General features: G+C 44.7%; 1 protein-coding gene across 31 annotated transcripts in view; it reads left to right on the forward strand.

The window, feature by feature from the left end:
- The window catches only part of CADPS (calcium dependent secretion activator), a 210,941-nt gene that overhangs the window by 72,414 nt on the left and 122,217 nt on the right, over nucleotides 1-16,310 (forward strand). For all 31 annotated transcript variants that reach the window (XM_048315787.1, XM_048315790.1, XM_048315795.1 and 28 more), the window contains exons 4-6: nucleotides 2,011-2,091; nucleotides 6,308-6,544; nucleotides 8,822-8,943. In XM_048315787.1, the coding sequence (XP_048171744.1) occupies nucleotides 2,011-2,091; nucleotides 6,308-6,544; nucleotides 8,822-8,943 (440 nt within the window). The remainder of the gene's footprint in view (nucleotides 1-2,010; nucleotides 2,092-6,307; nucleotides 6,545-8,821; nucleotides 8,944-16,310) is intronic.

Below are 16,310 nucleotides of genomic sequence, written 5' to 3' on the forward strand. Positions count from 1 at the left end.
TTGGGTAATGATCAGTTGAGAATTGCAAATTATGTATATCATGTATTTGTGGCACACTGCTGAAGAAAAGCCTAGTGCATATGACAAATCATATATATACTGAAATTTATAATACTTTTCACATTTAATTGACTGGGGCAACCTTATGATTTATATCTTTGCTTTATTCACAGCACACCCATAACATAGTCATAATGCAGAATGAAACTAATTCAGTTTCTCTTTGACTTTTTGAATCATTTATGTATTTGGCTGTCAAGTACTTAAATATAAAGTGGGCATGCATGTGGCAGATAATAAATAGCTGATCCTCTAGTTAAGAAATTGAGTTTTAATGATATTAAGGTCTGTGTTGCCTTACTTGGTCTTGCTTAAATGGCATGCCTCACATTTGCACCTTGCCTTATTTCACAAGTGAAGTATATTTTATGGGCACCAGCATTACTCTCTTAATGGCCCTATATAGAGTTATGACTGTGTAAAATGTACTCTGCTCGCTTTGATGGCAGCAGGAGCCTTTCCCAGGCACAGGAGTCCTTCCCAGGTACAGGAGGAGACAGTGGCTGAGCTGTTGGGCTGCTGCTCTTAGTCACAAGAGATCTGCTGGAAGGTGCCAGGAGGACAGGCAGGGGCTGTCTCATTAGTACCATTCTGTAGACAACAAGAAGGAAATGTTATTTTGGCTACTAATACTTTGATTGCTTTCCCAAAGATCAGCTTTTGTCATGGAGCTATCATGCAGAGTCATTGAAAATACACCCTGGAAATATTTTTTGTTTCTTTTAAATACCAGGTTACTTGGCTTGGCATCACTACTTAATCTTGGGAAGCACAGCCCTGGAAAGGAATACCTTACCCACTCAACCACAGCCACAGAGACTGCTTAGGTTGCTTGTTGGCTCCTAAGAAAAATAATCTTCTGCAGTCAGGTCTTTCCTTGACACCTGTAGCACCACTGAAAAACATCTGCACAATCAAGATAGTGCAGAAAGCATGAGGCAGTTTATTATCATGCTGCAAAATTAACCCTCCTCCACAGCAGCATCCTCAATTTCTAAATTTAGCTCCTGAGTTATTTTAGGTAGTATGTGATTAACCTCAATTACTGTAGCTCAGATAGAATTCAAATAATGCCCCCTCTTTCAGAGTTGCAAAGAAATGGAAATCTAGGTCTGTACATTTTCTACCCTTAATGAAGCAGCTTCGCGAGGTGCTTCCACACTGGTACAGGATAGTTGTGAGGTACATTTGTTCATGGAGAAATTAACAGGGGCAGCTGATCCCGAAAAGGTGCTGCTAATCCATGGCTCTGTACTGGTGCTCGGATCAGGAATGTAAAGATGAACCACACCAGCAGGTTACATCGTGCAGCTGATGTGAATGAAACCACTGAAGCTTCAATGGATTTGGATCACAGTCAGGACACGTTGTAGTTTTCCTGAATTAAATCCATAACAAAGGCTTTCAAAAGCTAATCAAAAATACACTTTCCGTCAATCTCAGCTATAGTCAATATTAGCTCTCTGGAAAATCAATGGTGAAGCAATGTGCAGAAATAACACCTGCACATGTGTGGATCTGCATGAGCATGTGTGAGAGAGGCAAGGGATGTGGAGGCAGACAGATGAGGAGATGCCATGGAAAGTGGTGGGTCAGGGGCAAAGTGGTGTTTCAGCTGATCCAACAGATGAGTTCATTATTCACCAGGCTGAGAATCAGAACTTTTGTCATCACTGTAGTTGTAACTTTCCAGACTACACTGCACCAGACCACCTGAGGGGGAGGATGTTCAGCCCCAGGAGGCAGCTGGGCAGGCATCAAAAACTGTGTGTTTTGGTTTGGTGAACATTGTGTTTGTCCTTTGTGGGGGCTTCTGTTCCAGAATGTGGCCCCTCACCACTTACTCTATCAACAATGTAGCACAGGTGATCAGCCTGAAGAACTGAACTGCTCCTAAAGGTGCTGCACTTGTTAATTTTTCACTTTGATTTGCCTTTTGTTTTTGTACAGCTGGACAACCCTGATGAGCAAGCAGCGCAGATCAGACGCGAGTTAGATGGGCGTCTCCAAATGGCAGAACAAATTGCCAAGGTAAAAAAAAAGTCCACTGTTACTAATAACCTCTTCATTTAGGAGTGTACAAGGAGTTTGATGCAGCCCCCAGGTCCTGTCATTCTCTTATGAGTTTCTTCTCACAATAATTACCAGTTAAAAATGATTAGCTGGAAACAAACAAGATGAATCTGTTGTGATGTGCATTTCTTGAAATGTCCTGATGAGCTGGGACAGTTTAGGTTCCTGATAAATCCTTTGTGAATCTGCAGAGGTCACATTTCTGTCCTAGACAATAAGGTGGGTGATGGAGTGTAAAAAACAGGAGCCAGGAATTGTCCTGATGGGGTTTGTGTTGTTTGCTGGGCTGATGGGAGCCACAATTTCCTGCCTGTAGGTAAATGCTACCTCAATAAAGGTCCTTCAGATGTATTGTCCCAAACAAGTTCACACTGTGCATGAGAGCAGTCAGGCCAGTGTTGTCCCCTGCAGACATCGCTGCTGTTTGGAGCAGCAGGCACAGGACCTCCTTGATAACCAAGCACTCAGCAAATCTCCCTAGAGGCCCTTCTGTAAGGAGCTGTCTCCCTAGGAACAAATCACACCTTCACACAGTGCAGATTTACATGGCCTCCAATGGATCACAGATGATGGAGAGGATCCTGTTGACATCAGTATGGCCAAGTTTTATCCTTGCCTCTAATCAGATGCCCTGAGTCACTGATAAAGCCCTTAATGGGGCTGAAGTCATTGGGAATGATCTATCTGGCTGTTCTTGATAATCAAGAAACCATTACTACAAGCCAAAAAAAAGATCTAATCAGGGAGACAAGCTCAGTCTAGGGGCCTGCCTTTCAGCAGCAGTCCTCCCAGCACTGAGCTGGGCCCAAATTAAGATTTTTTTATAAGAAAGGTAATATCAGAGCTGTTTGCAACCACACTGATATGCCTGGGTGTGAAAAGCGGAGCGTATTGATTTGTAGTCAGGCATTAACAATAGTGCTGGTGGAGCCTGCACAGCTCCTCCTCACTAACACCTCTGTTAAACATCTGCTGCTGTTTTGTCTTTGGGGACATAGGCTCTGGCTTTCCCTACTTCACTGATAAAATTAGTGAGATGGCCAAGGACCACGTGGCCAATCAACGGTGCAGCAAAACAGCAAACTGACTGCAGTTCTTTTGTTCAGCATTTGGCCCTCTGCCACTTTATTCTTGTCAAGAAAATGTACAGTATTCATTTGCAGTGAAATGTAAGCCCCTGCACTGAGTGTGGCTGCTCTAGTTCTGAGATGGGTACCCAGGCCCTGGGTGCGAGAAAAAGATTGCCTGGTTTTGTTATTTCATTTTCTCTTTATGGCATGTAGAATAACAATATGCATGATTCAGTAGCAGCCAGCAGAAGCTGCAGCTTCATTAATTATTTTTTGCAAATAAGAATTTGCCATTTCCATTCTTCCCCCAAGGATGCTGAAAACATACTGTGACACTGCTGGCTGTCCAAGAGAGTGTCAGGGGGAAACTCCTCAACATAACCTGACATATCCCTGTGCAGAATTCAACCTTCAAAATACAACCGTGCAGCTTGGAGGGTGGTTTAGAGTAAAAGGGCCTTACCTGTGTTCCAGTTTGCAACTATGGATATTTAATCTCTGTTACTGCTGCAGGCCTTCTCTCCAGAATGTCAGGTCCTGCCAGCATCTGCCTGCGAGAAACCTTGTTCTTTCAGATCCGTGAATACCACATTTTGGAGGCACCCAAATGACCTTTTGAATCCTCTTCTGTATCCTCCTTCTGGGCAAGGCTGCTTTCCTTGTAACAGAGGGGAGGTTCACAATTCAGCTCAGTGAAAGGATAACATTTCTATTTTTATGTCCAATTTGCAGCTTTTAATACAGATTTGCTGCACAGGGAGGCTTACAGTGCTTGTGAAACCAGCCCTGAGGTGGCTGTCTTGGAGATTCCATGCTCAAGGCAAATTAATGCCTCGTTAATAAATTAAGAAAGTCACACTAGGACATTTGCACTTCAGAGGCAGAAAAGGCTGTGGAGTCTTATGATACTGGTAGCTCTGCAAGGCTTCATCTGACCTGTTGTGTGACCTTGCAAAAGTCACTGTGCGTGCCAGCTTTCCTGCCTCTGGATACCAGGACACAGCTCTGGGTCTTTTTACCTTCCTGTGTACCCAGGAGAGGGCAGCTCAGTGCAGCACTAGGGCAGTACTAGGCAAGGTCCCCCACTGAGCCTGACTCCATCGAAGTGCATCAGCCCAGTCTTGGAGCCAGGTGGCTTGAGGATCATGCTCGAAGTCAAGCAGATGTTTTAAAGCTGAATCTGGACAGGCTTTTCAGTCTGCATGTTGTACTTTTCCAGCAGCTAAATAGAGCAGCATTACAGCTGAGAGCATAGTGATGCCAAGGCGTATGTATATTTATCTCTGCAGTAGCAAGAGATCTGCTGTCCTCTGAGCTTTTTCTCCCACCCAGTCACCTGACCTCAAGGACAAGGAGGAGCAGGTGTAGGGGCAACTAAATAAGACCTTGTAGTGATACTAGAGTGATATGTCTGTCTGGGGCTGGACCCACTCTGCTCCAGCCTGCTGGACAGGTCATTCCTCATATCTTGACTCTGCCTCTCTCCATGCTTGTCCCCATTCCTGATCCTCTCTCTGATCCCAGTACATGAGGAGGTGAGTAATGCCCTTTCTTGCTGTTGTCTGCTCTCTTGATAGTGTCTTACTCCAGACTTCCCCCAGCTTTATCTCTGATCTGATGGGTGACTTGAGACCACACATACATCTCTGCATTTCCAACATCAGTTAAATAGTCCCAGTTCAACTGTTACACATCACTTCAGACTACTTTTTTAGCCTTAATACGAGAAGTTGCTGGTGGCACACAGTGAAATGTCTCAGTCCTTGCTGCACTTCTGAAGAGCTTTGTGAGGGCAGTGCCAAAACTGCAGTCCCTGGAGAGATGGATGGCAGCAGGGTAAAAAAGCAATAATGTCTGAACATCATTGCTTCAGCAGTAGTTCTCAAAATCTACAAAAAAGTTGCTTTTTTTATTCCTAAGGGTGACTTGCAACTTATATAATGCACAGACAGTACAGTAGACTGATTAGGTAGTTTATCATATGTCAGGTCTAATTTGCATGAGGGAATTACTTCCCAAGATTGAGGCTGGAAACAGATGACTACTTCAACTGCTTGGTGTGAGTGCTGCTGTGCGCTCTGCTCGTAGTGGGTAAGCTGTTGAGGACTGATGCAAAAACTAGTGCAGAGGAGAACTTTTTCAGCAGCCTGATGACAGTCTTCTAGAAGAAACATGACCTTGTTTTCTTTTCTAGCATACGTTTTACAAATGGCATTTTACAATGTTGTGAATTGCCACCAAGATTCTTGGTACATTAGCCTTCTGTTCCCTGGCTGTAGATGCTACCTCACTGTCTTACGCCTTGCACAGTGTCTTGTAACCCACTGAGAGACATTCAAATCCTGAGCAGATTCAGGCCATGGCAAGAGTTGTCAGAAGATGTAGGGCTCAGGCTGGTGATGGGCAGCCATTCAAAGCTTAGAACTTGCATTGGGGAACATCATATTTTGCTCTCACTGTTACCTTTGGTTTTAGAGTTTAAATTTCCTGTTGACAGCAAGCAGCACTGGAGGGTCTCAGTGAAAGGCTGTCTTCTTGGGGGGAGGCTCAGGCTTTGGCAAGTACTGGAAAGGATGTTTTACCCCTTCTTCCAGTTAGGACCAAACATTCCTGCCCACACATGGCTGATTTTCCGTCTTTGGGCTCCTTTCACACCTAGAAACCTGATGGAGCAACTGCTCAGAAGTGTTTTATAAAGAGCTGGCACAATTGGGAGACTGGAAAACAAATTTCTTACTGTCAGCATCCTCTGAATCCTTAGTAAGTTGCTGTTGGTCACAAAGTTCAGTTGAGATCTGGCCTTGGAGTGTTTGTAATTGAGAATACATCCACAGGAGAAAGTCCATTTGCAGATAGAAAAGTCAGTGAGATGTAAGTGCATGCAAGATACAGGGAAGTTGGACAAGTACCAAGTAGTAATTCTATGAAAAACTAGCAATAATGTTCCTACATTATCCAGGGGGAAGCTGTAATTTGTCATCTGGTTTGTAGGAGTTCCCTGCTCACAAACCTCTGTAGATGCTCCTGAGAGATTCTTCCATTGCAACAAGTGGTTGTTGATTGTCACAAACATTCATTCTGTTGCGTTTGTTTCCAAATCCAAGGAGCGCAAGTTTCCCAAGTTTGTGTCCAAAGAAATGGAGAACATGTACATTGAGGAGCTGAAGTCATCTGTCAATCTCCTGATGGCAAACTTGGAGAGCATGCCTGTGTCTAAAGGAGGCTCTGAGTTCAAGCTGCAGAAGTTGAAACGTAGCCACAACACCTCAATAATTGACATGGGAGAGGAAAACGAGAACCAGCTTTCCAAGTCAGATGTTGTGTTGTCATTCTCCCTGGAGGTAAGCTACATGCACACAACAGTGTGCAGAGTTCATGGGAATAAAAAGCACAGCAGCCAACTTCTGCTCAGTTCAAATTTAGGTTAGGTAGAGAGAGGTGAGTAGAAATTACCCTGTTTACTGGAAGCTTTGCCTGTGATTGAACACTGTTGTCCTTTCAGGTGTCTCACCACCTTGTTGGAACGATCTGTGTGATATGCACTGTCTGGCATTTCCTGATGATGTATATCAAGTGGCCCAGAAATCTGCGTTACTAACTGACCTCTTAATGCAGTTTGTTACCAAGTGTATCTCAGTAACCCTGAGCCTGTATTGTCCCCTAAAGCAGTACAATAATGCAACACTGTAAATATCAGCATGTTTAACTATTGCCAGCTGGAGGTGTTGCTGTATTTCCCTGCAAGAATTGCTTCTTTGAAGAATTGTTAAAAATTGCTGGGGTTTTGAATTCACCCAAGAGATTGTTTTGGAGTTTGTGTGGAAATATTATGCTGTGCTGGGTTGCTCTTTGCTCTCTGTTGTGCACTGACTTTCTGCTCAGCGCTCTGTCGAGCAGTTTGTCTGTGCAGCCCAGGGGAAGGCAGGTGCTGCTGATGCCTCTGACACAGGCTGCCTCAGTCCTGGAACAGTAGCCCTTACTCAGTAGCCATTTTCAGCCAACTCAGTGGTTTTGTGCAAACACGTTTGTGGTCTATTTGTAGGCGTTATTTACTTTGAGGAGTCATCGGCTCACCTGTACAGAATTGTTGTTGTCTGTCAATGAGTGGGTTTATGTTACATTGTCAAAACAACTATCAGGATGGAGTCAAAAATGTAGGATGCAGAAAAATCAGAGTATTCTATTTTTGTGTAGTTTCCTGTTTATTTCTTTTCCTAGGGGGTCTCTTGTTATACGTATCATGCTAATGCAAGACTTAACAACCCTGGTTGTCCAGTCTCAGAATTTAACTCATTAAATGTCTGAAACCATCTTTATGGTATTCAGTTCAGTCTTGTTTAAAACTAGGGCTGTGAAACCAGAGGTGGTGCCTTTAAGAGCAGCATCAAATAAGCCTGACTTCCAACTATTCCCATATGGAGGAGCAAGGAACTATCACAAAGCAGTAGCCCCCTTTGTTGCAGAAGCTGTGCAGTGTGTACAGCTGTGTGTGAAGGGACACCCTTAAAATGGGGTGTCACAAATGCTTTGCTCCAGCTGAACCCCATCTGGTAGGAAGTCAAAGTCCAGTGAAGCACTGACTTCAGGAGCTGGCAGGTCTGGGCACTGCTGAGTGCACAAAACTCCTGCTACAAGAAAGCTTTTACCAAAAATGTGCACTCATCAGAGGGTTTGTGGAGCTCTGTATGCCAGGGAGAGGATCCTCAGCTCCAGACAGATCAGAAGACCTGAGGAGAGCAATTTTAAACCCCTGTGTATATACTGCATAGATAGCTGTAATAAAACATGATCAGAAAGTCCCACAGTGCTTATTGTAGAAATGTTTAAGGTATGTGGTTAATGGAATTAATTACCTTTGAAAAAAGAAAAAAGATTAATTACCACCGGAACTTAGGTGGTGATTTCTTAATAAGAAAGATTTTCTGTAAGTAAGATGAAGAAATATTTTTTTATTATTTTTTTACCAGAGCTGTAGAGTGACAGGACAAGGGGCACCAGTTTTAAACTGGAAGAGGGTAGATCTAGATTGAGTATAAAAAAGAAAATGTTTTTGATAAAGGTGGTAGGACACTGGAACAGGGAACAACTGGGACGTAGGTGTTTCATCCTTGGCATTTTTGAAGGTCAGGTTGGATGGGGGCTCTGAGCAACCTGATCTACCGAAAGATATCCCTGCCACAGCATGGGGATTGGACCAGATGATCTTCAAATGTCAAACCCAAACCATTCTATGATTAATATGAAAAATATGCTTTTGGCACAAGCTAAATAGTCGTGTGCTTTTTTTTTTCCTTGGATTTCACATATTAAGGCACTTTTAGATGGGGCAGGACCATGTCTGTGAACCCCATCTCCTGAGGCTTGGTACAGCCCTGGACACCCAAGGGTTTCAGTGGGCCCATGTGAAGTCAGAGGGAATCCTGGTCCCCATAGAGACCTGGCTGGCTGCCGCAGTCCCCGCTCAGCCTAGGCAGTGCCATCGTCCCTGCCCACTTGCCACCATGAGCATCCAGCAGCACCATGAAGGACCCCAGCACTGGCTGACCCTGTGGGTTCAGCAGCTGCAGCAAGGTCTGAAGGAAGCTGCTCCTCTTACATTTCTCCTTCTCTGCCTGCAGGTTGTCATCATGGAGGTGCAGGGTCTGAAGTCGCTGGCCCCCAACCGCATCGTGTACTGCACCATGGAAGTTGAAGGTGGGGAGAAACTGCAGACGGACCAGGCTGAAGCCTCAAAGCCAACGTAAGCTTTGCTTTTGCTCTTTGGTGTCTCCACCATGCTCTCCTCTGCCCCATCTCTGTGCTGCCGAGTCACTGCAGATAGCTCTGGCTCCTGCATGGTGAGGGCAGAGGGGACTCTCAGAAGCAGAGGAGAAACATGGCCTTCCACACGTGCAGAGTGTTGTCCTGCAGCTAAGAATGGCACATAAGCCCTGACCGAGGGGAAAAAAGTATTAATGAGAGGCTTATGTCTTGTGTAGCCATAGAGACATAAATTTGTGCCTATACGTAAATGCTTTACTAAATAGGGATGGAGTTAAGCATGTGCTTAGATAAGTACTTTTCTGAGTGTCCATCTGAACTGCTGCTATCAGGTATAGGTACATTATCTTGTCCTCACAAAGCCCTCACTCAGGGTTTTGGCAGTCCTACGAGAAAGGGAACAGCTGGCAGGGACACAGTCTGGCAGCCACAGCCAGAGGTGGAAGAGAGGAGCTGGGAAAAGCTTCAAGTGACTCAGTTAAAGCTTTATCTGAGGCCTCTCTGGCCCAGTCCCATTCAAGGGCAGAATCTTGTTCTGTCTTCTTTGACCTTGTCCTCAAATCCCAACTTTTGACCCCGTACTTGGCTTTCTTTTGTCTTACCTGGATGTTGTTAAGCACCTACCAGTAGTGATTGGTCTTTGTTATTTGGAAGGAGAAAATGATGAATGGCTTATTTCCTTTCCAGTTTGTGGGATTAGTTAACTTGAACCCCTATGGACTTGAGACAATTTTTCTCTGGATGATTGCAGAGATTTCACACTTAAATTCTCAATGCACTTCATCACAGTGAAGAATTGCTAAGGTGGTATGAAGCCTCCTCCAGGAGTAGGGAGCAGTGCTATTGTGCTCGTATTCCATTCCCAGTGGCCAGTCCTCAGTGGTGTTTTGCCAGAAACTTCTCAAGCTCATGGAAGGAAATCCAGAACCACCTGGCTGCAAGACATGGGAGTGCACAAGCACTGCAGGCAGCTTAGGGGCAGTGGATGGAGGCAGGACAGAGCAGAGCTAAGGACAGGCTGCCTTCCCTCTGTTGCTGTCCTCTCACAGAGGTACAGAAATTGCCTCATGCCCTGCGCTGCACCAGAGCAGCAGGAATCTGCAGTAAGCAATTCAAAAACAATATTCCAAATCAGGGAAAGTGCTGCTGCCTGGCTTACTTTTCAATTTGCTTTGAAATCTCCTTTAGAGAAGGAAGGAAGAGAGCTGTGCTTGGAGCAAAATTTCCATGAGAACCTACAATTGTCACTATTTTAGGTATTCTTATTGCTTCAGTGAAAAAAGTTGGGCTTTATTTAGTGCAAATTACTACTATTCATTCTTAAAAAGCACACTTCTCCTGAGTTACATGTACTTGTTTAGATGGTCTGTTCATCCCACTTTTGCTCAAAGGGTCTGCCTTTCCATACACAGGTCTTCTTACTGCGAGAAGTAGGACCATTACTATGAGAATTGCTTTCAAAATAAGACCTGCAGGAATGAACTCTTCATTTGAGTGGGTCTTTTTATTACAATTAAGTGTACAGTGTCTGGGCATGAAGCTATCAGCCCTCAAGAAAATGCAACCAACACTGAGTGCTGCGGTGTGATAAAAGTTATGCAAGTGTATCACACTCATCCTCTCTCTCCACTGGCTTCCTGTAGAGGTGTGATCCAGGCTTACAGTCTTCTGGATTGCTCCAGCACTTGGGCTGATACCTATGGAAATGGCTTAGGAGGGGAGTAGGTTTGATGGTTGTATTCCTAGAGGATCCTAGAACCTTTTCATTCCAGAACCAAAGACCAGCCAAGCTGAGGCTCTAGAATAACCTTCACAGACATCAGAGGCCATCACAAAAAGCTTGTCCTTTATTCCTCTCTGCTTTAGAGGTGTTTCTTTCACCTTGCTTCCCCTCCCAGGCACAGCAGCGCAGACAGAGGAAACAAAAGCCCTGTGAAAGCAATTTACTGTACCTAAGTTCTCCTTTAGAGAACAAAAGAGAGAATGAACCAAATGTGACATGTTTGTCATCTTGTTTAATACAAGACTTGAAGGCCCTCAGGTACTCTGGTGATGAGGGCAGTGATAGAAACAGCTCAGAGAAGTTTTTGGTGCATTTTTGAGCAGTTCTGCCTTAGAAACAAAAGATTTATGGCCAGGCAAAACAGCCTTCTGAAGTGCTAGTTTAGATGCCAACATCAGTCTCACTGAGGTAATATACACCATGTTTGCTTCCATACTTTTTATAATAAGCAAGCCACCCCTAAAGAAAGGAAGCAGTTCAGTGAAGGCATGAGGGACTGCTCGCTGCCCAGAATCCCAGGATTTGTGTGCTTTGGCAGAGGATGCTGCCTTGCCTGGGGGTGAGGAACACTTGGGGATTTTGAGCCTCAGCACTATGGAACTGTAAACACTGAAGCAAGTTACCTCTGTACATCCCAGAAGTTTTATATCTCAGAGGTTCAAAAAATGTGGGTTAAGCACCCATGCTCAGAATATGCAGTGAATACAGTTCTGGAAACAGGCAGCATTTTTAAACTTCCAGCCTTGAAACGGAAATTCAGCTTTGCCATTGTCTGGAGGCTCTACAGGCTACAAAAGACTAAATTTCCTGTAAGCATCAGGGGAGAAAAATTACGTTTGAACAGTAAGATTCACTGGAAGACTTCACTTTTCTATGACAGCCCTGTGTCCTGGGGTGGAGAGTGTTACAGGGCCACTCAGCCTTGTAGGACATCTTTTCACCTAACTCATGGAATTGTTCACTATATTCTCATGTGTCCTTGAAATGCCAGCCCTCAGCTAGAGCACCCAAGTCACAGCACACTGGTGATGGTGGCTGCTCTTCAGCTCGATGCCATGCCAGGAGTTCCAGCCTAGGTTCCACATCTCTAATGGCAAAAGGCAATTCGCCAGCCAGCAAAGGATTTCCAAAAGCACTGGTCTAGGTCTGTGAGAGATTTTTCTTTCATCTTTCTAGTGCAAAACCAGCAGTCTTTGAGAAGAAAGCATCTTAATGACTTTGGAGCTTGAATCCTGTTTGCAGCTCTTGAGAGAGGCAGGGCAGCAGCAGGGTTAGCAGCCACACATACCAAGTGATCAGATGAGCTGTGTGCAAGGAGTGTGGTTTTTTGGGACGAAAGTAAATACTGGCCTTCTATTTCTTCTCAGGCTTCATGTTGGATTCCTGACATTTTAAGCCCAATGCCTTCATGTGAGGATTATCTCCCTCAGCACAGATGCAGGGGATAGCACAGTTCTAGAGAAAGCCAGACCTGAAATAGCAAGGTTCATTTCAGATCAAGCTTGCAGTGTTTTATTAGTAGTGTTTTTAATAAGTTGTGTAAGAAAAAGCTTTTGTGTATTATGGCCTAACACACAGATGCCTCTAAAAGATACGCCAAATCCCAGTTTAAGAAGGTTTTTACTTCATTTCATGCTGGATCTGTATTCTTGCAGATGGCAGTGGGGTTTATACTCCTCCCCCCCTTCCCTGCATACCTGCCTGTGGTCTGCCCTCTGCGTGTCTCAAAAATGCCCTTCCAGGAGCTGTGTTAGTAGTGCTGCTGTTTGTGCAGCCTGAGAGCAGGGTTGTCAAGAGATTTGGAAATAGCACAAAAGATCCAGCCACAACCCCCTGTCCTAAAGTGTCTAGAGAAGCTGCTGGATATATTTAAACAGTGACCTGTGCTTGTAGCAGTGCTCATGGTCAGCATGTTACATCACCTTTCTCTGATGTGAGCAGAACAAAAGAAAGAGACCCAAACAACAGCAAGGACCTATGTGCCATGTGAATAAATGCTATAGATTCACCTGGACTTAGTTTGGCACCCAGAAAAGTCTCATTCTCTCTTCTCTCACAGTAGTGAAAATTGGGTGTTCCTGCATTGAACTGAGCTGAACCACTTGGGCTAAAAGCAGTAAATACTAGTGGGGGAAGAATCTGGCCAACCTTTCTGTGCATTTGACATGCCAAGAAGGGACAGGGGTGTGGGCTGCTCCTCTGAAAGTTGTTTTCATTTTGATGTTATATATTCCACTTGCAGAGCAGTCTCTTCAGTCCTAGTGCGAGGGTTGTGCAGTAGCTCAGAGAATGAGAACTGAGGATGAAGCTTATTGTTTTCTGAAGGAGGAAAGACCACTCTTTATTGCTTGGGATTTTTTTCCATGTAGTTTTCTTCAGCATGTGCTGTAGGGCAGTGCTGGAGAAAGGACACTCAATGGGTCTCATCTGACTCCATGCCACGTCTTATGTTTGTCATGACCAAGGGCTTGAGCCTTGTGCCCTTTCCAGAAATTCACTCTTGCTAAAGTAATGTCTTTGGTAAACTTCTAAACCTGTCCCATCTCCTTTCCCTTAGCCACTTCCCTAGGAGATGGGAGTGTCTGGTTTTATCTTTGTGCTTGCTCTGATGCTGCTTCCTGATTTGTTCCAAGGTGCTGTGACAGCTCTGCTGCTTATCTCTGCTGCAACAGGCTGCTCTTGTTCACATCCCTACACCAAACCTCTAAGCTTATCACTCAGCCACAGTTTTTGTTTCAAATTGGTGTGCCACATCCATCAGAGCCCGCTGCCTGACCATGAAGAGAGACAGGACCTGCACAGCATCCTTCCATAGTGCTGTTCAGTCGCCTTCTCCTTCTGGGAGATGGGCACTGAGCAGCAAAGAGAGAAGCCCTGTGGGAAGGGAGGCTGGCAAGTGGGGATGCTTTCTCTGTCTGTGGAAGGGGAAAATCTGGTCTTTTCATTCAGGAAGCCCCTGCCTCAGGCCCTGGAGTTTCAAGCGATGCCCAGTGGCTTTGCACAGAGAGGAGTGTGATAGGAGTGTTCTGTCACTGTCAGTGTTTTGCTGCCGTGGTTTGTTGGGAGATGCCATGAACACTCCCCAGTGGTAAAATGATAATAAATTCCAGATGAATATTCCATATAACTAATTTGACTCTGCTAAACTAAAGGGGTTTATGTTGATGTGAGTGAGAGTAGAGTTTAATTCTTGTTGTGCATCCCTCAGTACAGCTGTTGTTGCCAGGCCTGGTACATCTCTTCCATACATGGCAAAGCTCAGGCAGAGGTCCTATGTGGCTACACAGTTTTAAGCAAACATTCATATTTAGGTTTGCATGCTTAGCTAAGCCCTGTGTAAGCAAAATTCATGATGCTGGGTGAAAAACAAAGCAAAAGGAAATTTTAAGAAGTAGCTGCTTTTTCTTGCTTTTTTCACTCCTCCTCACTCCTCTAATTGGCTTCAGCATTAAATATAAGCTGTCTTAATTACCCACACTCATTGGATTGCCTTTCCAGTCGCATGACTTCATTTCACAGCTGTGCAGATGTTTGCTGCTCTTTCTCCTTAGGGAACCTTTGGGAGCCTTAGGAATGTGTTAAAGCAAGTCATTGAGTACAGCAAAATCAGACACCATTGCTTGTGAGGTACAGTCCTTGTTCCCGGGGTGAGGCTCGGAGCAGAGGGTCAGTCTGCCCCAAGGCATCCGTTGCGGAAATGTCTTCCAGGAGAGGTCTTCAGCTTTGGTCTCTGTGAGCATGGTGCAGATGCCCTGAGCCTGTGATGCTGCTGGGCTAAGAGGTGACAATGACAGGGACAGGGACTTTAGGGCAGTTGCTTTTAGCCCCTGTGTCTAAGGCTGAAGGGTGCAAAGTGGTGTCCAAATCCCTGACACAGGTTTTCTTCACTACAGCCATTTAGGATGCCTAGGAGGCAGTTTTCTGATAAGACTGTGCATGACTTTGCACCTGAAGGGTTCTGCCGTTAGCTTAGTTTGACCTGCTCTTCAAATCCCCTTTTATGTGACAGTATTTACATAATGCTTCTGAGATTTATGCTGTGATGTTCCCATTTCTGAAAGTGGAGGCTTTGGACAAGTCATTAAGCACAGCAAAATATGCACTAAAAGGTTATTACCCAAGTGCAAGCGTGTGATCTATTATGGCAAGTCTTCATGCAAGTGATTTACTACCCTTTTTAATTAGGAATTCAGAACCATTTCTGATACTCCTTCATAGCTGTTCTGTAGGGCTGGTTCTTATCCAGCTCAGCCACTGTGGGACAAAAATTCTGCTTTAGATTAAGCAGCTGAGTTTTTCTCCAGAATAAAGGCAAGATCCCATAGGGATTCTCTTACTCTGACTGTAACTCAGACAGCCACACTGCTGTGGAGGAGCCTCCTGGACAGCTGTGGAATACTCTGCTGGGACTGTAGATGGTGATCCCAGGTGTGGCCCTGTTCCCAAAGGTCTCACGTGCAGTCCATGCTGTCCTGTACTACACTGTTGCACTAAAAGCTTGTGTTGAAGAATATTGAAGGCTTGTTTCTTTACACTTACCCCTTTTACTTGGTTTCTTCCAGTATCAAGTAAGTGCAAGATCTGACTGTGTTTTCCCTGACTTTTAGAACACACATAGCATTGCTTTCACATGGATTCTCTGGTATCTAGTAAGCGTTGAGCTCATGCACCTTCTCTTTCACAGATGAGTGTCTTACTTTTCTTGCCAGCTGTCTAATTTCTTGAGTGTTCCTATGCACTTGGGAATTATGTATTCCTGTGATAGCACATACATTCAAATTTAAGTATTCCAGAAGGCATGATGATGCCCAAGGCGATTTTCATCGACACCTATCTGCTTCATAACTCCTATGCTTGCAACCTTGAAATGGGGATAGGAAAAACCAAAAGCACATTGAAATGAGATTGAGATTCAGTGATCTGAAATAGTGCTTGATTAAGAGGAGGACTGCAAAATGCGAGTTCTGGGATATGTTCAGTCATGCTGTTTATTGCTCATAGTAGGTGTTCTAAAAAAAAATTAAGCCATGCCTTAGTGTAAGTTCTGCACATTTGCCCAGGGAAAGGCGGGGGATGAGACATATGAAAGGGCCCAGTTGTTGGTTTATTTATTAAGTGCTGTGTACAAGTAGTGCACATTATTATTTAACGGGGGGCGCTGCTATTGCTGCAAAGCAGTGTAGGGAGTTAGAGAACACGCTTTAAAGAATTGGCACTGTGCCTGCTGCTGTCTGGACAAAGCTCTGGAATGGTGAAATGAGAAGACCAACCTTGACAGTGATTTTTCAACATTTTAGATGTCCTTTCTGTGAAATGAAGGTAGAGTGACTGGCTTTGTGAATGTGCTGCATCTCCCAGCAAACCACAGAACTAAGTGTAAAAGCACTTAAAGGGAGCAACGTACTGTTGTCATTACGTGGACAAGGAGGACAAGACATGCTTATGGAGAGAGGAGCTTGCAGATGGCTGGGTGGGCATCACCTGCTAGAATTGTCCACCCATCCCCACTGACCCAGGAGATGCTAGTGTGACTTTGCTTCTAGCTGTCAGAAGTTAGGCAAGGC

This window comes from Corvus hawaiiensis, chromosome 11 (genome assembly GCF_020740725.1).
Source record: "Corvus hawaiiensis isolate bCorHaw1 chromosome 11, bCorHaw1.pri.cur, whole genome shotgun sequence".
Classification (NCBI taxonomy): Eukaryota; Metazoa; Chordata; class Aves; order Passeriformes; family Corvidae; genus Corvus; species Corvus hawaiiensis.